Source organism: Vidua chalybeata, chromosome 34 (assembly GCF_026979565.1).
Source record: "Vidua chalybeata isolate OUT-0048 chromosome 34, bVidCha1 merged haplotype, whole genome shotgun sequence".
NCBI lineage: Eukaryota > Metazoa > Chordata > Aves > Passeriformes > Viduidae > Vidua > Vidua chalybeata.
The window spans coordinates 282,314-304,561 of NC_071563.1; the positions used below are offsets into that span (position 1 = coordinate 282,314).

The 22,248-nt window shown below is 56.3% G+C and overlaps 1 protein-coding gene across 1 annotated transcript in view; it reads right to left on the minus strand.

The window, feature by feature from the left end:
* Nucleotides 1–4,386: 4,386 nt before the first annotated feature.
* Nucleotides 4,387–22,248, minus strand: part of SCAF1 (SR-related CTD associated factor 1) — an 18,535-nt gene continuing 673 nt past the window's right edge. Inside the window, exons 2-11 of the mRNA XM_053968359.1 lie at nt 22,103–22,177; nt 20,149–20,210; nt 18,525–18,580; nt 16,936–17,063; nt 16,042–16,131; nt 11,602–14,730; nt 11,414–11,496; nt 9,959–10,201; nt 6,510–7,622; nt 4,387–4,844 (exon numbers count right to left, since the gene is read on the minus strand). Of these exons, the coding sequence (XP_053824334.1) occupies nt 7,191–7,622; nt 9,959–10,201; nt 11,414–11,496; nt 11,602–14,730; nt 16,042–16,131; nt 16,936–17,063; nt 18,525–18,580; nt 20,149–20,210; nt 22,103–22,177 (4,298 nt within the window). The 3' untranslated portion in view covers nt 4,387–4,844; nt 6,510–7,190. The remainder of the gene's footprint in view (nt 4,845–6,509; nt 7,623–9,958; nt 10,202–11,413; nt 11,497–11,601; nt 14,731–16,041; nt 16,132–16,935; nt 17,064–18,524; nt 18,581–20,148; nt 20,211–22,102; nt 22,178–22,248) is intronic.

Consider the following 22,248-nt stretch of genomic DNA (forward strand, 5'->3'; position numbering starts at 1 on the left):
CCCCAAATTGTCACAACCCCCCCCAAAATGTCACCCCCAAAATTGCCCCAACCCCCCCCCAAAAAATTGTCACCCCCCATTGAAAATGTCATCCCCAAAATTTTCACCCCCCCCAAAAAAAAATTGTCCCACCCCCCCCCCACTGAAGATGTCACCCCCCAAAATTGTCACCCCCCCCCCCAAAAAAAACTGTCCCCTCCCCCCCCCCCCCGATTTAGCGGCCGCCACCTGTGGGGGGGGCTCAGGTGTCACCTCCCCTCCCCCCCCCGGGTGACACCGACGGTGACGGCGACACCCCGAAAGCGCCGAGTCAGCACCCCCGAAAGTCGCTTTTTACACCCAAAAATCACCCCAAAATCACCCCAAAAAATTCGCTTTTTACACCCCAAAATCACCCCAAAATCAGCCCAAAAATTCGCTTTTTACACCCCAAAATCACCCCAAAATCAGCCCAAAAAATTTGCTTTTTACACCCCAAAAATTCTCTTTTTACACCCAAAAATTCGCTTTTTACACCAAAAAATCACCCCAATATCACCACAAAAATTCGCTTTTTACACCCCAAAATCAGCCCAAAAATTCGCTTTTTACACCAAAAAATCACCCCAAAATCAGCCCAAAAAATTCGCTTTTTACACCCCAAAAATTCGCTTTTTACACCCCAAAATCACCCCAAAATCAGCCCAAAAAATTCGCTTTTTACACCCCAAAAAAGTCGCTTTCTACACCAAAAAATCACCCCAAAAAGTCGCTTTTTACACCCCAAAGTCACCTCAAAATCAGCCCAAAAAATTCGCTTTTTACACCAAAAAATCACCCCAAAATCACCCCAAAAAATTCGCTTTTTACACCCCAAAAAATTCGCTTTTTGCACCCCAAAATCACCCCAGAAATTCGCTTTTTACACCCCAAAAAATCACCCCAAAATCAGCCCCAAAATTCGCTTTTTGCACCCCAAGAAATCCCATTTTTACATCTCAAAATCACCCCAAAAAATTCGCTCTTTACACCCCAAAAATTTCGCTTTTTCACCCCAAAAATTTTGCTTTTTACACCCCAAAAAATCGCATTTTACATCCCAAAAAATCACTTTTTACACCCCAAAATTTGCAGATTTCCACCCCAATAATTTGCTTTTTACACCCCAAAATCACCCCAAAAACTCATATTTTACACCTCAAAAAAATCCCATTTTTACACCCCAAAATTTGCAGATTTACACTCCAAAAAAATTCGCTTTTTACATCCCGAAAAATCCTTTTTTACACCTCAAAAAATCGCATTTTACACCACAAAAATTCGCATTTTACACCCCCAAAAATCCCATTTTACACACAAAAAATCCCATTTTTACACCTCAAAATCCCCCCCCAAAATTGCATTTTTACACCCTTAAAAAAATCGCTTTTTGCACCCCAAAATTTGCGCTTTTCACCCCAAAAAATTCACATTTTCACCCCCGAAATTCGCATTTTTACACCCCAAAAATCGCCCCCAAAATTCACTTTTTTCACCTAAAATTAACCCCAAAAATCCGCATTTTTTTTACCCCAAAAATTCGCGATTTTCACCCCAAAAAATGGCCCCAAAAATTCGCCCCGCCCTTCCCAAATGATCCCGAGCATTAATTAGCTCCATTAATTAAGCATAGAATTAAATATTTCCATTAATTGCCCTCCCGGGTTAATTCCTCCTCGCTATTAATTCATCTGCTCCTTAAGAAATGGTCATTAACGGGTAATTAGTGGGTAATTAATGAATAATTAATGAGTAATTAATGGGTAATTAATGGGAAGTGAACGGGTAATTAATGAATAATTAATCAGGGATTAATGGGTAATTAATGGGAAATGAACGGGTAATTAATGAATAATTAATCAGGGATTAATGTGTAATTAATGGGAAATGAACGGGTAATTTATGAATAATTAATCGGTGATTAATGGGTAATTAAGGAGTGATTACTGGGTAATTAACGTGTAATTAACGAGTAATTAATGGATTATTAACGAGTTATTAATGGGTAATTAATAGGTAATTAATGGGTAATTAGTGGGTAATTAATGGGTAATTCGTGGGTAATTAGTGGGCAATTAGTGGGTAATTAGTGGGTAATTAATGGGTAATTAGTGGGCAATTAGTGGGCAATTAGTGGGTAATTAATGGGCAATTAGTGGGTAATTAATGGGCAATTAGTGGGTAATTAGTGGGCAACTAGTGGGTAATTAATGGACAATTAGTGGGTAATTAATGGGTAATTAGTGGGTAAGTAATGGACAATTAGTGGGTAATTAATGGGTAATTAGTGGGTAATTAATGGGTAATTAGTAGGTAATTAATGGGCAATTAGTATGTAATTAATGGGTAATTAGTGGGTAATTAATGGGCAATTAGTGGGTAATTAGTGGGTAATTAATGGGCAATTAGTGGTTAATTAGTGGGCAATTAATGGGTAATTAATGGGTAATTCCCCCTCATTATCACCTCGATAATTAATTAACACCCCTAATCACTCTCGTTAATTAACACCAATAATTAATGAAGCAAATCAAATAAATGAACAGTAATAAAAAATTAAAGAAACAAAATAAATTAATCACCCCAAGCCCATTAATCACCCTGGTTAATTAATTAATTAACGCCATTAATTCAACCAATTAAAGAAGTAAAGAAAATAAAGAATTGAAAGAAATAAAAGAAATTAAAGAAATTAAAGGAAACAAAGGAATTAATGACCCCCAAGGCCATTAATGAGTGAGCTCATTAAGGGCTTCGCTAATTAGCCCCGTTAATTACCGGCCTTGGCCTCGGGCATGGCGGCGGCGAACGGGGGGGTCCCGAATGCCCCCTCCCCCCCCCGGGGCCGCCTTTAACCCCCCTGGCCACGCCCACGCGGGCCACGCCCCCTCCGAGAGACCACGCCCCCTTCGCGCGCGGGGGGGGGGGGGGATTTCTGTCTCCACCCCCAAATCCGCAATGGAACATTCCAGCCCCTCCCCCCGACCTCAATGGAACACTCCAGCCCCTCCCCCACAACTGGAACATTCCAGCCCCTCCCTCCTCCCCTCAATTGGAACATTCCAACCCCTCCCCAATCCCAAAATGGAACATTCCAGCCCCTCCCTCCCTCCTCAATGGAACATTCCAGCCCCTCCCCCCCTCAATTGGAACATTCCAGCCCCTCCCCTCCCCCCTGACCCCAATGGAACATTCCAGCCCCTCCTCCCACAATGGAACATTCCAGCCCCCCCCCTCCCAACTGGAACATTCCAGCCCCTCCCCCCCTCCCCCCACAATGGAACATTCCAGCCCCTCCCCCCCCCTCAATTTTGGGTTTTTTTTTCCCAATTTTTGGAATTCCCACCCCAATTTTTTGGCTTTTTTTTCCCATTTTTTTGGCTTTTTTTCCCAATTTTTGGGATTCCCACCCCATTTTTCCCCCAATTTTAAGATTCCCATCCCAATTTTTTTGGCTTTTCTTTTCCCAATTTTCGGAATTCCCACCCCAATTTTTTGGCTTTTTTCCCCAATTTTAAGATTCCCACCCCAATTTTTTGGCTTTTTTTTCCCAATTTTTGGGATTCCCACCCCAATTTTCACCTTTTTTTCCCCAATTTTTAGGATTCCCACCCCAATTCTTGGGATTCCCACCCCAATTTTTTTTTTTTTTTTTTTTCCCAATTTTTGGGATTCCCACCCCAATTTTTTGGGTTTTTTTTTTCCAATTTTTGGAATTCCCACCCCAATTTTAAGATTCCCACCCCAATTTTTGGCTTTTTTTCCCAATTTTAAGATTCCCACCCCAATTTTCCCCTTTTTTTCCCAATTTTTGGGATTCCCACCCCATTTTTTCCCCAATTTTAAGATTCCCGCTCCATTTTTTGGCTTTTTTTCCCAATTTTTAAGATTCCCACCCTAATTTTTCACCTTTTTTTCCCAATTTTTGGGATTCCCACCCCAATTTTTTGGCTTTTCTTTTCCTAATTTTTGGAATTCCCACCCCAATTTCTTTTTTTTTTTTTTCCCAATTTTTGGGATTCCCACCCCAATTTTTGGGATTCCCACCCCAATTTTCACCTTTTTTCCCCAATTTTTGGGATTCCCACCCCAATTTTTAAGATTCCCACCCCAATTTTTCCCCTTTTTTCCCAATTTTTAAGATTCCCACCCCAATTTTTTGGCTTTTTTTTCCCAATTTTTGGGATTCCCACCCCAATTTTTCCCCTTTTTTCCCCAATTTTTAAGATTCCCACCCCAATTTTTCCCCTTTTTTTTCCCCAATTTTTGGGATTCCCACCCCAATTTTTTTACCACTTCCCACCAAATTTTTTTTTTGGGCAACCCCCCGATTTTTCCCCCCCCAAATAAAAACCCCGCGGCGCCTCCTCGTGGCCAAACTCCGTTTATCTCACAACTTCCGACGCGCGCGCGGGGGCGGGGGAGGGGAGGGGGGGAGAAAAATTCCGCTCGGGGGCAAAATTTGGGTCAAATCCGAGCAAATCCGGCCCCGCCCACGGCCACACCCAACCGGACCAAACCATTCCTCTCCGCGCGCGCGGGGGGGGGACGACGGGGAGGATGAAATTTGGGTTTTTTTTAGGGGATTTTTGTCGGGTTTTTTTGCCTTTTTTGGGGTGTATTTACAGCGGGGGGAGGGGCAGGGCGGGCGGGGCGTTGCCCCCCGGGGATTTTTGGGGGGCTGAGGGGTTTTGGGGGGTGTCAGGCGGGGCCGGGGCGGCGCCGCGGCGGCCGCGCTTGCGGAAGTATTTGTAGCGTTGCACGTAGGCGCTCACCAGGCGCGTCACCTTCACCGGGTTGATCTCGCCGCTGCGGCTGTGGCAGATCTGGGGGAAAAAAAACCAAATTTTGGGGAATTTTGGGGAAATTTGGGGAATTTTGGTGTTTCGGGTGATGTCCTTGTGCTGGTAGAGGTCGCTTTGCTCCCACGTTTTGTCCATTTCCCCCCAAATTTTCACGATTTTCTTCCCATTTTCTCTATTTTCTCCCAATTTTTGACTATTTTCCCCAAATTTTCACAATTTTCTCCCAATTTTTGACTATTTTCTCCCAATTTTTCACAATTTTCTTCCAATTTTCTCTATTTTCTCCCAATTTTTGACTATTTTTCCCCAATTTTTCACAATTTTCTCCCGATTTTTCACGATTTTCTCCCAATTTCCTCTATTTTCTCCCAATTTTTGACTATTTTCCCCATTTTTTCACTATTTTCTCCCAATTTTTCACAATTTTCTCCCAATTTTTCATTATTTTCCTCCAATTTTCCATTATTTTCCCCAATTTTTCACAATTTTCTTCCAATTTTTCACTATTTTCTCCCCATTTTTCACGATTTTCTCCCGATTTTTCATTATTTTCCCCAATTTTTCACAATTTTCTCCCAATTTTTCACAATTTTCTTCCCATTTTTTCTATTTTCTCCCAATTTTTCATTATTTTCCTCCAATTTTTCATTATTTTCCCCAATTTTTCACGATTTTCTCAAAATTTTTCACAATTTTTTTCCAATTTTCACTATTTTCTCCCCGTTTTTGTCTATTTTCCCCAATTTTTCACTATTTTCTCCCAATTTTTCTCTATTTTCTACCAATTTTTCACTATTTTCTCCCTATTTTTCACAAGTTTCTTCCAATTTTCTCTATTTTCTCCCAATTTTTGCCCGTTTTCCCCAATTTGTGACAATTTCCCCCATTTTTTCTCTATTTTCTCCCAATTTTTCACTCTTTTCCCCAATTTTTCACTATTTCCACCCATTTTTTCACTTTTCTCCCCATTTTTTCTCTATTTTCTCCTGATTTTTCAGGATTTTCTCCCAATTTTTCATGATTTTCTACCAATTTTTGACAATTTTCACCCAATTTTTGACAATTTTTCTAAATTTTTTCACTATTTCACCCAATTTTGGCTATTTCCTCCCAATTTTTCTCTATTTTCTCCCAATTTTTCACAATTTTCTCCCAATTTTTGCCCGTTTTCCCCAATTTGTGACAATTTTCCCCATTTTTTCTCTATTTTCTCCCAATTTTTCACCCTTTTCCCCAATTTTTCACTATTTCCACCCATTTTTTCACTTTTCTCCCCATTTTTTCTCTATTTTCTCCCAATTTTCCCCCATTTTTTCCCGTTTTTCCCCGTTTTCCCCCCGTTTTGTGTCACCTTGTGCACGCCCTTGCGCAGGATGTTCTTGCATTGCTAGGTGTCCATTTTCCCCCAAATTTTGCCCATTTTCTCCCAATTTTTCCCCATTTTCTCCCAATTTTCTCCCGTTTTTTCCCGTTTTTCCCCGTTTTCCCCCCATTTTTGATCACCTTGTGCACAGCCTTGCTCAGGATGTCCTTGCACATGTAGATCTCTATTTTATCCCAATTTTTGCCCATTTTCCCCCGTTTTTTGACTGTTTTACTCCATTTTTTGCCCATTTTCTCTCAGTTTTCTCCCATTTTCTCCCGTTTTTTCCCGTTTTTGCCCGTTTTCCCCCCGTTTTGGGGCACCTTGTGCACGGCCTTGCGCAGGATGTCCTTGTACTCCTCCTTGCTGATGTCCTTGTGCTGTAGATCTCTATTTTCCCCCAATTTTTGCCCATTTTCCCCCAATTTTTGCCCATTTTCCCCCAATTTTTTCCCATTTTCTCCCAGTTTTTGCCCATTTTTTCCCATTTTCTCCCGTTTTTTCCCGTTTTCCCCCCATTTTGTGTCACCTTGTGCACAGCCTTGCTCAGGATGTCCTTGCACATGTAGATCTCTATTTTATCCCAATTTTTGCCCATTTTGCCCCGTTTTTTGACTGTTTTACTCCAATTTTTGCCCATTTTCTCCCAATTTTTGCCCATTTTCCCCCAATTTTTGCCCGTTTTCCCCCAATTTTTGCCCATTTTTTCCAGTTTTTTCCCGTTTTTGCCCGTTTTCCCCCCGTTTTGGGTCACCTTGTGCACGGCCTTGTGCAGGATGTCCTTGCACTCCTCCTTGCTGATGTCCTTGCACTCTAGATCTCTATTTCCCTCAATTTTCCCCCATTTTCCCCCAATTTTTGCCCATTTTCCCCCAATTTTTTCCCGTTTTCCCCCAATTTTTGCCCATTTTCTCCCAATTTTCCCCCGTTTTTTCCCGTTTTCCCCCCATTTTTGGTCACCTTGTGCACGGCCTTGCGCAGGATGTCCTTGCACATGTAGACCTCTATTTTCTCCCAATTTTTGCCCATTTTCCCCCAATTTTTGCCCACTTTCCCCCAATATTTTTGCCCATTTTCTCCCAATTTTTGCCCATTTTTTCCCGTTTTTTCCCGTTTTTTCCCGTTTTCCCCCCGTTTTGGGTCACCTTGTGCACGGCCTTGCTCAGGATGTCCTTGCATTTCCCTGTATCCATTTTCCCCCAATTTTTGCCCATTTTTTCCCAATTTTTGCCCATTTTTTCCCGTTTTTTGCCCGTTTTTTCCCGTTTTTTCCCGTTTTTGCCCGTTTTCCCCCCGTTTTTGGTCACCTTGTGCACGGCCTTGCGCAGGATGTCCTTGTACTCCTCCTTGCTGATGTCCTTGCGCTGGTAGAAGGGTTTGATGGCGAGCTTCACCTCCTCCACCGCGCGCTCCTGCGTGTGCAGCTTCTGCAGGTACTGCGGGGGCACGCCGGGGTCACGCCGGGGTCACGCCGGGGTCACACAGGGGTCACCACGAGGTCACGGGGTCACACCGGGGTCATGGGGTCACCGTGGGTCATCATGGGGTTTCACCACAAGGTCACCACGGGGTCACCGTGGGCCATCGTGGGGTCACCCGGGGTCACCACGAGGTCATCGTGGGGTCACCCGGGGTCACCACGGGGTCATCACGAGGTCACATGGGGTCACCCGGGGTCATCGTGAGGTCATGGGGTCACCGTGGGGTCATTGTGGGGTCACGGGGTCACCATGGGGTCACCATGGGTCATCGTGGGGTCACGGGGTCACAATAAGGTCATGGGGTCATCACGAGGTCATCATGGGGTCATGGGGTCACCACGAGGTCACCACAGGGTCACCATGGGGTCACCACGGAGTCATTGTGGGGTCATGGGGTCACCCGGGGTCACCCAGAGGTCACCACGAGGTCATCAGGAGGTCATGGGGTCACCCAGGGTCACCATGAGGTCATGGGGTCGCCACGAGGTCACCCAGAGGTCACAGGGTCACCACAGGGTCACCACAAGGTCACAGGGTCATCATGTGATCATGGGGTCACCATGGGGTCACGGGGTCACCGTGGGGTCATGGTGAGGTCACCCAGGGTCACCATGAGGTCACACAGGGGTCATGGGGTCACCCAGGGGTCACCATGGGTCACTGTGGGGTCACGGGGTCACCACGGGGTCATGGGGTCACCCGGGGGTCACCCAGGGTCACTATGAGGTCCTGGGGTCACCCGAGGTCACCACGGGGTCATCACGAGGTCATCATGTGGCCATGGGGTCACCACAGGGTCACCACAAGGTCATCGTGGGGTCACCCGGGGTCACCACAAGGTCACAGGGTCATCTGAAGTCACTCGGGGTCACACAGGGGTCACGGGGTCACAGAGGGTCACCACGAGGTCACGGGGTCATCATGTGGTCACAGGGTCACCCAGGGTCACCATGGGGTCATGGGGTCACCGTGGGGTCACACGGGGTCACCATGGGTCATTGTGGGGTCACGGGGTCACCATGAGGTCATGGGGTCACCACAAGGTCACAGGGTCATCTGAAGTCACTCGGGGTCACACAGGGGTCACCCAGAGGTCACAGGGTCACCACGGGGTCATCAGGAGGTCACGGGGTCACCCAGGGTCACCACGAGGTCATGGGGTCACCATGAGGTCACCCGGGGTCACACAGGGGTCACCCGGGGTCATCCCAAGGTCATGGGGTCACCACGGGGTCACGGGGCTAATTTGGGGTGACCACGGTGACCCTGTGGCCATCCCAGGGAATTTGGGGTGACCACAAGGCCCCCGTGACGTCATCAACAGAAGTGGCCCTGTCACCGCCCTCTCCGTGGCCCTGTCCCCCCAATGTCCCCAAATGTCCCCAAATGTCCCCAATCCCCCCCGATGTCCCCAAGCTCCCCCAATCCCAATGTCCCCAAACCCCTGCTGTCCCCAATCCCCCCAATGTCCCCACACCCCCCGACGTCCCCGATGTCCCCTTGTCCCCCCGACGTCCCCGATGTCCCCGTACCTTGTCGCTGTCCCCTCTGCCCTCGCTGTCCCCACAATGTCCCCGATGTCCCCCGTTGTCCCCAAACCCGCGCTGTCCCCAATGTCCCCAATCCCCCCACTGTCCCCAAGCCCTCCCAATGTCCCCAATCACCCCAATGTCCCCATGTTCCCATTGTCCCCGCTGTCCCTCCAACGTCCCCAATCCCCCCCAATGTCCCCAAGCCCCCCAATGTCCCTGATGTCCCCACTCCCCCCCGACGTCCCCAATGTCCCCAATCCCCCCCAAGCCCCCCCGATGTCCCCAATGTCCCCGTACTTGTCGCTGTCCTCTCTGCCCTCGCTGTCCCCCCAATGTCCCCAAGCCTCCCCGCTGTCCCCAAACCCCCGCTGTCCCCAATGTCCCCAATCCCCCCAATCCCCCCGATGTCCCCAATGTCCCCCCTCCCCCGCGATGTCCCCAAGCCCTCCCGAAGTCCCCGATGTCCCCAAGCCCCCCCGATGTCCCCAAGCCCCCGATGTCCCCATACCTTGTCGCTGTCCCCTCTGCCCTCGCTGTCCCTCCAATGTCCCCATGTCCCCAATCCCCCCCGTTGTCCCCAAATCCCCAATGTCCCCAATGTCCCCAATCCCCCCAAGCCCCCCCAATCCCCCCAAGCCCCCCCGATGTCCCCAAGCCCCCCCGATGTCCCCGATGTCCCCCCTCCCCCCCAATGTCCCCGATGTCCCCAAGCCCCCCCGATGTCCCCGATGTCCCCAAGCCCCCCCGATGTCCCCGTACCTTGTCGCTGTCCCCTCTGCCCTCGCTGTCCCTCCTGTCCCCTCCGTACAGGGGGGGTCCGGCCGTGCCCCCCCCGGCCGCCCCCGGCCCCCCCAGGCCGGGCAGGGTGGGGGTGGGGGGCGCGGGGGGGCCCCCCCCGAGGGGCAGCAGGTACGGGGGGGGGGCCTGGGGGGGCCCGGGGGGGGCGGGGGGAGGCTGGGAGGGGCCCAGGGGGGGAGGGGCCGCCTTGCTGTGGCTCAGGATCTGCCAAAAAAAAATTAAAATAAAATAAAATCGGGGAATTTTTGGCGAGGAGGGGGGGGGGGGGTGGCATGGGGGGCGCTTGGCTCCTCCCCCTGTCCCATCCCAGTTTGGGGGGGTCCCTCTGTCCCCTCCTGTGTCCCCCTCAAGTCCAGGTGTCCCTTCCCGGTGTCCCCCCCCAGTTTAGGGGTCCCCATGCCCCTCTCCATGTCCCCCTCCGGTGTCCCCCCCCCCCCCAATTCTGGGCGTCCCCGTGTCCCCTCCCCACGTCCCCCCCCTCTTCAGGAGTCCCTTTGTCCTCTCCCGGTGTCCCCCCCCAGTCCTGGTGTCCCCAACCTGTGTCCCCCCCCAGTTTGGGTGTCCCCACGTCCCCTCCCAATGTCCCCCCCACTCTGAGTGTCCCCATGTCCCCTCTCCCTGTCCCACCCCAGTCCAGGTGACCCCGTGTCCTCTCCCGGTGTCCCCTCCTGGTGTCCCCCCACTTTAGGGGTCCCCATGTCCCCTCCCGGTGTCCCCCCCCAGTTTGGGTGTCCCCATGTCCCCAGTCCAGGTGTCCTCGTGTCCTCTCCCGGTGTCCCCTCCTGGTGTCCCCCCACTTTAGGGGTCCCCGTGTCCCCCCCACTCTGAGTGTCCCCATGTCCCCTCTCCCTGTCCCACCCCAGTCCGGGTGTCCCCTCCTGGTGTCCCCCCAGTTTGGGTGTCCCCATGTCCCCTCCCGGTGTCCCCCCCACTCTGAGTGTCCCCATGTCCCCTCTCCCTGTCCCCCCAGTCCGGGTGTCCCCTCCCGGTGTCCCCCCCCACTCTGAGTGTCCCCATGTCCCTTCCCAGTGTCCCCCCAGTCCAGGTGTCCCCTCCCAGTGTCCCCCCCAGTCCGGGTGTCCCCATGTCCCCTCCCGCTGTCCCCCCCAGTCCAGGTGTCCCCTCCCAGTGTCCCCCCCCAGTTTGGGTGTCCCCATGTCCCCACCCTGTGTCCCCCCCAGTCCGGGTGTCCCCATGTCCCCTCCCGGTGTCCCCCCGACTCTGGGTGTCCCCATGTCCCCTCCCAGTGTCCCCCCCACTCTGGGTGTCCCCATGTCCCCTCCGGTGTCCCCCCTGACTCTGGGTGTCCCCATGTCCCCTCCTGGTGTCCCCCCACTCTGAGTGTCCCCATGTCCCCTCCCGGTGTCCCCCCCCAGTCCGGGTGTCCCCTCCCGTGTCCCCTCCCGCTGTCCCCACCTGGTTGGTGGCCTGGATCAGCTCCTGCGCCTTGGCCCTGCTGGCCAGGTTGGCCTCCTCCATCTTGAACAGCAGCGCCGTCACTGCCGGTGACACCAAAACACCCCCGTTACCCCCCCCCCGCTACCGGGGAGCGACACCCCCGCACCCACCCCCCCAAAAAAAACGTCCCCAAAAACGTCACCTACGTGCCAACACGCCGCTGGTGGCGCAGTCCACGCCGCCCTGCAGGCTCCAGCCCCCCGCCGCCGCCGCCGCCGCCGGCGCCGCCGCCGGCGCCGCCGGGGCTCTGCCCGCCTCGTCCTTCCCCTCGCAGCGGCTGTCGGCCTCGGGGTCCCCTCCGGGGGGGTCCCCCGTCGCCGTCCCCTCTGTCCCCGCCGTCTGGGGGGGTCCCCCGGCGCCCTCCTCGGGCAGGAAGGACACGTCGGGGGTCTTGCAGCTGCTGTCCACCGTCTGCGAGTCCGGCGTCAGCTCGCGCTCGGCCGGCGCGGCCGCGGCGCCCGCGGCGCCTTTGGGGGCGGCGGCGGCCGGGGAAGGGGGGCTGGGCGGTTTCGGGGTGCCGCCGGCGGATTTCTCCGAGCCAGACCAGGCGGGTTCGGTTTTGGGGGGCAGGCGTAGAGGGGGGGTCGCGGCGCTTTGGCTGTCGGCCTTGGATTTCTTCAAAGCGCCGCCGCTCTTGGCCTTGGCCTTCCTCTTCTTGCGCGCCTCGCCCTTGGCTTTGGCCTTGACCTTCTTCACGCCCCCCTTGGCCTTGGGGGGCTTCGCCTTGCGCGGTTTCACCCCCCCGTCGCTTCGGGGCTGCCCCTCGTTTTTGGGGGTGCCTTTCTCCGCCTTCTCCTCCGCCTTGAGGAACGCCGCGCGGCTCTCGGCGTCGCGGGCGAACTTCACCCCGATGCCGGCGCCGCCGCCGCCGTCCTTGCCGGGCGTGGTGGTGGAGCTGACGCCCTCGCGGATCAGCACCGACACCTTGGACTGCAGCTTCACCTTGCGCGGCGGCGCCGCCGGCGCCGGCGGTTTCGGCGCCGCCGTTTCCGCCCCTTCCTTGTGCCCCCCGCCCGTTTTGCCTTTGCGCCCGGCTTTTTCCCGCTGCTTCTCCTTGCTCTTCCCCGCCTCAGCCGCCGCGGGCTCGGCGTAATCCTTGAACTTCTTCTTGTACTTCTCCCTCCCCGCCGGCCGCTCCTCGGGCCGGCTCCGCTTCCTCTCCTTCTCCTTCTTGCCGGGCTCCGGCGGCGCCGGCCGCGCCTCGGTTTTGCGCGCCGGGAACTCGGCGTGCTCGCGGTCGGAGAAGCCTTCGAAGCTCAACCCCTCCGAGTCGTAGAGCACCTCGCGCTTGGGCTCGGGCGTGGCGGCGGCGGCGCGCCGGTTCACCGTGATGGTCCTTTTGATGGCGAACAGGTCGGAGTCGTTGAGCTCCTGCACCGAGGGCGGCACCACGGCGCGGGGCTCGCGGCGCCGCGCGCCCTCGCCCTTCTCCGCCTTGCCCTCGCCGTCGCGCCGGGACCCGCGGCGCTCCCTGGACCTCGAGCGCTGCTTCTTCTTCTTCTTCTCGCCCCGGTGCTTCTCCTTGTGCCGCGAGCGCCCGGAGCTGCCGGAACGCCGGCGCCGCCGCTTCTCCCGCGAGCGCGACCGCCGCGACCACGAGCGCCGGCGCGAGCGCGACCGCGAGCCGCGGCGCCGGTGACGCTCCTTGGATTTCGGCGCCGGCTCCGGCGCTTTCTTGGCGCCGGCCCAGGCGCCGCCGGAGCCGCCGCGCTCGCGGGACCGCTTGGATTTCTTGCGGGACGCCGCCGAGGGCGAGCGCGGCGACGGCGGCGCGCGGAGCCGGCGCTGGCTCAGGATTTTGCGCCGCAGGTCGGAGCCGCCGCCGGCGCCGCCTTTCCAGCGCGGATCCGGTTGGGATTCGGCGCCGAAATCGGCCTCTTCGTCCGAATCGGCGTGCAGCGACAGGAAGTCGTCGCCGCCCTCGGGCAGCCGCGGGGCTCGCGGCTCCGGCGCGCGGCCGCGGGCGGCGCCGGCGGCTCCGGCGGCGCCGGCGGCGCCGCGGAAGATGCGCAGCGGGCTGAAGCGCTCCTCCTCGGGCTGCACGATCTCGCCCTCCTCGATCTCCGAGTCCCCCGGCGTGCCCCACTCGCGGCGCCCGCGGTGCCGGGAGGGTTTGGGCGTCCCGGCGGCGGCGCCGGTGGCGGCGCGGGGCTGCGGCGGCGCCGGCGGCGGGATTTGGGGCGCTTTGGGGTTGCCGGCCGTCACCACCTCCAAGGAGAGCTTGCCGTCGAACTTGGGGTGCGCCTCGCTCTCGGCGCGGCCTTTGCCGCCCAGATCCACCACGAAGACGCGGCGGCGCGGCTCGGCGGCGGCGGGGCGGCGCGGCGAGGAGCCTTCCTCCCGCTCTTCCTCCTCCTCCTCCTCCTCCTCTTCCTCCTCCTCCTCCTCCTCCTCTTCCTCCTCCTCGGGCAGGGTGGAGTCGGCGCCGGGCGGGTTCGGGGGCGTTTTCGGGGGTCCCGGTTCCGGGTCTTTCTCGAAGTCTTGGCTCAGGCTGTTGTCGTCGTAGATGCCGGCCAAGGTCTCCGAGATGCGGCTGATGCTGTGGGAAACGTCGGGCAGCGCCGGCGGCTCTTCCTCCTCCTCCTCCTCCTCCTCCTCTTCCTCCTCCTCCTCCTCCTCCTCCTCTTCCTCCTCCTCCTCCTCCTCCTCCTCCTCCTCCTCGGGGCTGGGGCTGCTGCGCGACGAGCTGGGGTTGGAGCCCGTGGGGTCGAAGGGGTCGTACTTCTGGTCCTGCCGGCCTTCGGCCTCTTTGCCGGGCGAGGAAGAGGAGGCGGCGCCGCCGCCGCCGCCGTAGCCGAATTCCGGGGGGGCCCCTCCGCCGCCCCCCAGGCCCGGGTTCTCCTCGTCGGTGGGGTGGAAAGGATCATAAATATCCAGGGACGGCGAGCGGGGCCGGGCGGAACCGGGCGGGGGGCCCGAGGAAGAGGAGGCGGACGAGGAGGAAGAGCGGGAGGAAGAAGAGGAGGAAGAGGAGGATGAGGAAGAATCGGCTTTTTCCGGCGGGTGGGTGCGGCCGGGCTCGTCCCGGCTGGCGGGAGGGGGTTGGGGGGGTCGTTGTTGTTGTTGTTGTTGTTGTTGTTGGGGTCCCCCCGGTCCCCCCGGAGCGGCCGCTCGGGGTCCCCGGGGACGTCGAGGCCGGCCCGGGGTTGGGGGAGGGGCTCGGCGGGTCCGGTGGGGGAGGGGCGGAGCCGGGGGGGTCCCGGCGGGGGGGCCCGGGGGGGATGGGGGACCCCCGGGGACGCGCCAGCGGCGGGAGGAGGAGCCGGGGAGGTGACCTGGGGAGGGGGGAGAGGAGCGTGAGGGAGCCGGGCCAGGAGCGGGAGGTGGCACTAAATCCTAAAAAGAGCCCCCCAAAATCCCCCCATTGCAACCCAAAATGCCCCCATTGCAACCCAAAATGCCCCATTGCATCCCAAAATGCCCCATTGCACCCCAAAATCCTGCATTTGCACCCCAAAATGCCCCATTGCACCCAAAATTCCCACATTGCAACCCAAAATCCCCCCATTGCAACCCAAAATGCCCCCATTGCAACCCAAAATGCCCCATTGCAACCCAAAATTCCCACATTTGCACCCCAAAATCCCCCATTTGCACCCCAAAATCCACCATTGCCAACCAAAATCCCGCATTTGCACCCCAAAATCCCCCATTGCACCCCAAAATCCCCATTTCCAGCCCAAAATCCCGCATTTGCATCCCAAAAATCCCGCATTTGCACCCCAAATCCCCCATTGCACCCCAAAATCCCGCATTTGCATCCCAAAAATCCCGCATTTGCACCCCAAAATCCACCATTGCCAACCAAAATCCCGCATTTGCACCCCAAATCCCCCATTGCACCCCAAAATCCCCCATTTCCAGCCCAAAATCCCGCATTTGCATCCCAAAAATCCCGCATTTGCACCCCAAAATGCCCCATTGCCAACCAAAATCCACGATTTCCAGCCCCAAATTCCCCATGGCACCCCAAAATGCCCCATTTGCACCCCAAAATCCCCCATTGCACCCCAAAATACCCCATTGCACCCCAAAATCCCCATTTCCAGCCCAAAATTCCCCATTTCCAGCCCAAAATCCCCCGTTTCCAACCAAAATCCACGATTTCCAGCCCAAAACTCCCAATTTCCAGCCCAAAATCCCCCACTGCACCCCTAAATCCCCCATTTCCAGCCAAAATGTCCCATTTGCACCCCAAAATCCCCCATTTCCAGCCAAAATCCCCCATTTCCCGCCCCAAATCCCCCATTTCCAGCTAAAATGTCCCATTTCGACCCAAAATCCCCCATTTCCAGCCCAAATTCCCCATTTCAACCCAAAATCCCCCATTTCCAGCCAAAATATCCCATTTCTGTCTTAAATCCTATAAAGATTCCCTCAAATCCCCTCAAACCCCCCCCCAAAACCCCCAAAATATCTCCCAAAATCCCCCCAAAACCCCGCAATATCCTCCTAAAACCTCCGAAAAAAAAACCAAAAATCCACCCCAAATGCCCCAAAATCACCCCAAAGTCCACCCAAAATTCCCCCCAAAATTCACCCAAACCCCCAAAAATTCACCCAAAATCCCCCCGAAATCCCCCCACCTGCTTTGGGGGCCCTCCAGGGCCGCTCCCTGCGCAGGAGCCCCGAGGCGGCCGCCAGCCCCCCCAAATCCGCCACGCGAACCTCGGCCCCCCAAACACCCCCAAATCCCCCAAAACACCCCCAAAATATCCCCAAAACCCCCAAAATCCCCTCAAAATATCCCCCAAACCCCTGAAAATCCTCTCAAATCCTCTCAAAATATCCCCCAAACCCTCCAAAATATCTCCCAAAATCCCCCCAAAACCTCCCCAAACCCCACCCCAAAATCCCCTCAAACACCCCAAAATCTCCCCAAATCCCCCCCAAATCCCCCCAAATCCTCCCAAAACCCCGCAAAATCCTCCCAAAAAAAAACCCAAAAATCCACCCCAAATGCCCCAAAATCACCCCAAATCCTCCCAAAATCCCAAAAATCCCCTCAAACACCCCAAAATCTCCCCAAATGCCCCCAAAATCTCCCCAAATCCTCCCAAAACCCCGCAAAATCCTCCCAAAAAAACCCCAAAAATCCACCCCAAATGCACCAAAATCCCCCCAAATCCTCCCAAACCCTTCCAAAATCTCCCCCAAACCCCACAAAATCCTCCCAAAAATCCCCCCCAAATGCCCCAAAATCCCTCCAAACCCCCCCAAACCCTTCCAAAATCTCCCCAAAACCCCGCAAAATCCTCCCAAAAATCCCCCAAATGCCCCAAAATCCCCCAGAATCCCCAAAATTCCCCCAAATGCCCCAAAATCCCCCCAACCCCCTCCCAAACCCTTCCAAAATCCCCCCAAAACCCCGCAAAATCCTCCCAAAAATCCCCCAAAAATCCACCCCAAATGCCCCAAAACCCCCAAAATCCACTCGAAATCCACCCAAAAACCCCAAAATCCCCCCGAAATCCCCCCACCTGCTTTGGGGGCCCTCCAGGGCCGCTCCCTGCGCAGGAGCCCCGAGGCGGCCGCCAGCCCCCCCAAATCCGCCACGCGAACCTCGGCCACCAACTCCAGCTCCTCGTCCTCGGGGGAGCCCTCCCCGCTGCGGGGACACAGGGACGGCAGGTGAACCCCAAAAATGGGCACAGGGCCCCAAAAAAAACCCAAAAATGGGCACAGAGCCCCCCAAAAAAACCCAAAATGGGCACAGAGCCCCAAAATGGGCAAAGAGCCCCCAAAAAAACCCAAAAATGGGCACAGAGCCTCCCAAAAAACCAAAAATGGGCACAGAGCCCCCCCAAAAAAAAAACCCAAAATGGGCACAGAGCCCCCCAAAAATGGGCATAGAGCCCCCCAAAAAAAACCCAAAATGGGCACAGAGCCTCCAAAAAACCCCAAATGGACAAAGAGCCCCCCAAAAAACAAAAAATGGGCACAGAGCCCCCCAAAAAAACCCAAAATGGGCAAAGAACCCCAAAATGGGCACGGAGCCCCCAAAAAAACCCAAAAATGGGCAAAGATCCCCCCCAAAAATGGGCACTGAGCCCCCCAAAAAAAAACAAAATGGGCACAGAGCCCCCCAAAATGGGCACAGAGCCCCCCAAAAAAAAAACCAAATGGGCACAGAGCCCCCAAAATGGGCATAGAGCCCCCCAAAAAAACCCAAAATGGGCACAGAGCCCCCCAAAAAAACCCAAAAATGGGCACAGAGCCTCCCAAAAAACCAAAAATGGGCACAGAGCCCCCCAAAATGGGCATAGAGCCCCCCAAAAAAACCCCAACATGGGCACAGAGCAGCCCAAAAAAACAAAAATGGGCACAGAGCCCTCCAAAAAAACCCCAAAATGGGCACAGAGCCCCCCAAAAACCCCAAAAATGGGCACAGAGCCCCCAAAATGGGCATAGAGCCCCCCAAAAAAACCCCAAAAATGGGCACAGAGCCCCCCTGAACCCCAAAAATGGAGAGAGACCCCCCAAAAAGTGGACAGAGACCCCCCCAAAACCCCCAAAATGTGCACAGACCCCCCAAAAATGGATGAAGACCCCCCCGAACCCCAAAAATGGGCACAGACCCCCCAAAAAGGGACAGAGACCCCCCTGAACCCCAAAAAAGGACCCCAGGACCAATTGGACCCCAAAAAGGGACCCCAAGATCCCCCTGAACCCCAAAATGTGGATCTAAGTCCCCTGACACATTTTGGGGTCCCCATTTTTGGTGTTCCCCCCAAATTTTTGGGTTCCCCCCATTATTGGGGGTGTCCCCCCCCCAGATTTTGGGGGTCCCTCCCAATTCTGGGGTCCCCCTCCCATTTTTAGGGTCCACCCCCAATTTTGGGTTGTGCCCCTCAATTTTTGGGGTCTCAAATTTTGGGGTCCCCCCAATTTTGGGGTGTGCTCCTCAATTTTTGGGGTCTCCCCCCCCACATTTTTTGAAGTTTCCCCCCGAATTTTTGGGATCCCCCTCAATTCTGGGGTCCTTCCCCAAATTTTGAGGTCCCCCCCAATTTTTGGGGTCCCCCCAATTTTGGGGTCCCCCCCGATTTTGGGGTCCCCCCCCCCTCACCTGCTGAGCTGCAGCTGCTCCAGGGCTCCCCCCGGGCCCCCCGCGGGCTCCCAAACCTGGGGGGGAAATGGGGAAAAACCCCGGGACTGGTCAGACTGGGAGGGACTGGGAGGGACTGGGAGGGGATTGGGAGGGACTGGGAGGGACTGGGAGGGAACTGGGGGGAACTGGGATAAACTGGGATGGACTGGGAGGGACTGGGAGGGACTGGGAGGGAACTGGGGGGAAACTGGGATAAACTGGATGGACTGGAGGGATTGGGAATGAACTGGAAGGGAACTGGGGGGAACTGGGAAGGACTGGGACAAACTGGGAGAGACTGGGAGGGGATTGGGGGGAAGTGGGAGGGAACTGGGAGGGACTGGGAGGGGATTGGGGAGGGACTGGGAATGAACTGGGAGGGAACTGGGAGAAACTGGGAGGGACTGGGAGGGAACTGGGAGAGACTGGGAGGGAACTGGGGGGAACTGGGATAAACTGGGATGGACTGGGAGGGACTGGGACAGGACTTGGAGGAACTGGGAGGGACTGGGATAGGACTGGGAGGGACTGGGAATGAACTGGAAGGGAACTTGGGGAACTGGGAGGGACTGGGACAAACTGGGAGAGACTGGGAGGGGATTGGAGGGAACTGGGAGGGACTGGGACAAACTGGGAGAGACTGGGAGGGGATTGGAGGAAACTGGGAGGGAACTGGGAGGGACTGGGACAAACTGGGAGGGAGTGGGAGGGGATTGGAGGGAAGTGGGAGGGAATTCAGAGGGACTGGGAGGGACTGGGAGAGACTGGGAAGGACTGGGAATGAACTGGGAGGGACTGGGAAAGGAACTGGGAAAGGAACTGGGAGGGACTGGGAGGGGATTGGAGGGAACTGGGAGGGACTGGGAGGGACTGGGACAAACTGGGAGGGACTGGGAGGGGATTGGAGAGAACTGGGAGGGACTGGGAATGAGCTGGGAGAGACTGGGAGGAACTGGGAGGGGATTGGAAGGGAACTGGGACGAACTGGGGGGAACTGGGAGGGGATTGGAAGGGAACTGGGAGGAACTGGGAGAGGATTGGGGGGAACTGGGAGGGACTGGGAATGAACTGGGAATGACTGGGAGGGACTGGGAGAGGATTGGGAGGGAACTGGGAGGGGATTGGGGGGGACCGGTCTGAACTGGTCTGTACTGGTCTCTACTGGTCCGTACTGGTTTATACTGGGCTGTAATGGTCCGTACTGGTCCAACCCGGTCTCTACTGGTCCATACTGGTCTGTACTGGTCCATACTGGTCCATACTGGTTTATACTGGTCCATTGTGGTTTATACTGGTCTGTACTGGTCTGTACTGGTCCATACTGGTCAGTAATGGTCTGAACTGGTCCATACTGGTCCATACTGATCCATACTGGTCAGTAATGGTCTGAACTGGTCCATACTGGTCTGTACTGGTCCATACTGGTCAGTAATGGTCTGAACTGGTCCATACTGGTCTGTACTGGTCCATACTGGTCCATACTGGTCAGTAATGGTCTGAACTGGTCCATACTGGTCTGTACTGGTCCATACTGGTCCATACTGGTCAGTAATGGTCTGAACTGGTCCATACTGGTCCATACTGGTCCATACTGGTCACTCACCGCGCCGCCCTCGGGCCGGGGTCCCCAACACCAGCGCTGCCGGGGGGGCTTGCGGGGGGGGTCTGGGGACACAGAGGGGACACAGGTGAGACCCCCAGGTGACAACGGGGACACCCCAGGTGACACCAGAACCCCCCAGGTGACAACGGGGACAGCCCAGGTGACAACGGGGACAGCCCAGGTGACACCAGAACCCCCCAGGTGACAATGGGGACAGCCCAGGTGACACCACCTCTCCCCTCAGGTGACACTGGGGACACTCTCAGGTGACACCAGGACACCCCAGGTGACATTGGGGACACCCCCAGGTGACAACGGGACACCCCAGGTGACAGTGGGGACACCCCCAGGTGACACTGAGGACACCCCAGGTGACACCTGGACACCCCCAGGTGACACTGAGGACACCCCAGGTGACACCTGGACACCCCCAGGTGACACTGAGGACACCCCAGGTGACACCTGGACACCCCCAGGTGACATTGGGGACCCTCAGGTGACACCAGAACCCCCCAGGTGACAATGGGGACAGCCCAGGTGACACCACCTCTCCCCTCAGGTGACACTGGGGACACCAGAACACCCCAGGTGACAACAGAGACACCACAGGTGACACTGGGTGTGACACTGGGGACAGCCCAGGTGACAACGGGACACCCCCAGGTGACAATGGGGACACCCTCAGGTGACACCAGGACACCCCAGGTGACACCAGGTGACAATGGGGACCCCCCAGGTGACATTGGGGACAGCCCAGGTGACACCAGGACCCCCCAGGTGACATTGGGGACAGCCCAGGTGACACCAGAACACCCCAGGTGACACGAGGTGACAATGGGGACCCCCCAGGTGACATTGGGGACAGCCCAGGTGACACCAGGACACCCCAGGTGACACTGGGGACACCCCAGGTGACACCAGAACACCCCAGGTGACAATGGCGACGCCCCCAGGTGACACCAGGTGACAACAGGGATAGGCCAGGTGACACCAGGTGACACCAGGACACCCCAGGTGACACCAGGACACCCCAGGTGACACTGGGGACACCCCAGGTGACACCAGGACACCCCAGGTGACACCAGGACACCCCAGGTGACAGTGGGGACACCCCCAGGTGACACCAGGTGACAACAGGGATAGCCCAGGTGACACCAGGTGACAACAGGACACCCCAGGTGACATCAGGGACCCCCAGGACCCCTCCAGGTGACACCACCCCTCCCCTCAGGAGACACTGGGAACACCACGGGTGACACTGGGGACCCCCCAGGTGACCCCAGGTGACACTGGGGACACCAGGACCCCCCAGGTGATGCTGGGGACCCCAGAGGTGACATCAGGACCCCCCTCAGGTGACATCGGGACCCCCCAGGTGACCCCAAGTGACATTGAGGACCCCCAGGTGACATCAGGACCCCCCCCAGGTGACATCGGGGACCCCCCAGGTGACCCCAGGTGAGATCAGGACCCCCAGGTGACACTGGGGATCCCCCAGGTGAGATCAGGACCCCCAGGTGACACTGGGGACCCCCCAGGTGACACCAGGTGACACTGGGGACACCAGGACCCCCCAGGTGACACTGGGGACCCCCAGGTGACATTGGGGACCCCCCAGGTGACATCAGGACCCCCCTCAGGTGACATCGGGACCCCCCAGGTGACCCCAAGTGACATTGAGGACCCCCAGGTGACATCAGGACCCCCCCCAGGTGACATCGGGGACCCCCCAGGTGACCCCAGGTGACATCGGGGACTTCACCTTGTCCCCAGGTGACATCAGGACCCCCAGGTGACATCGGGGACCCCCCAGGTGACATCGGGGACCCCCCAGGTGACCCCAGGTGACATCAGGACCCCCCAGGTGACATCGGGGACCCCCCAGGTGACCCCAGGTGAGATCAGGACCCCCAGGTGACATTGGGGACCCCCCAGGTGACATTGGGGACCTCACCTTGTCCCCAGGTGAAGCCGCTGCTCACCAGGCGCTGCAGGGCCTTCTGTGGGGGAGGGACCCCAAAAAAAACCCCTCAGGAGGGGCCCAAAACTGCCCCAAAACCCCCCAAAAATACCCAAACCATCCCAGAGCACCCCAAAACC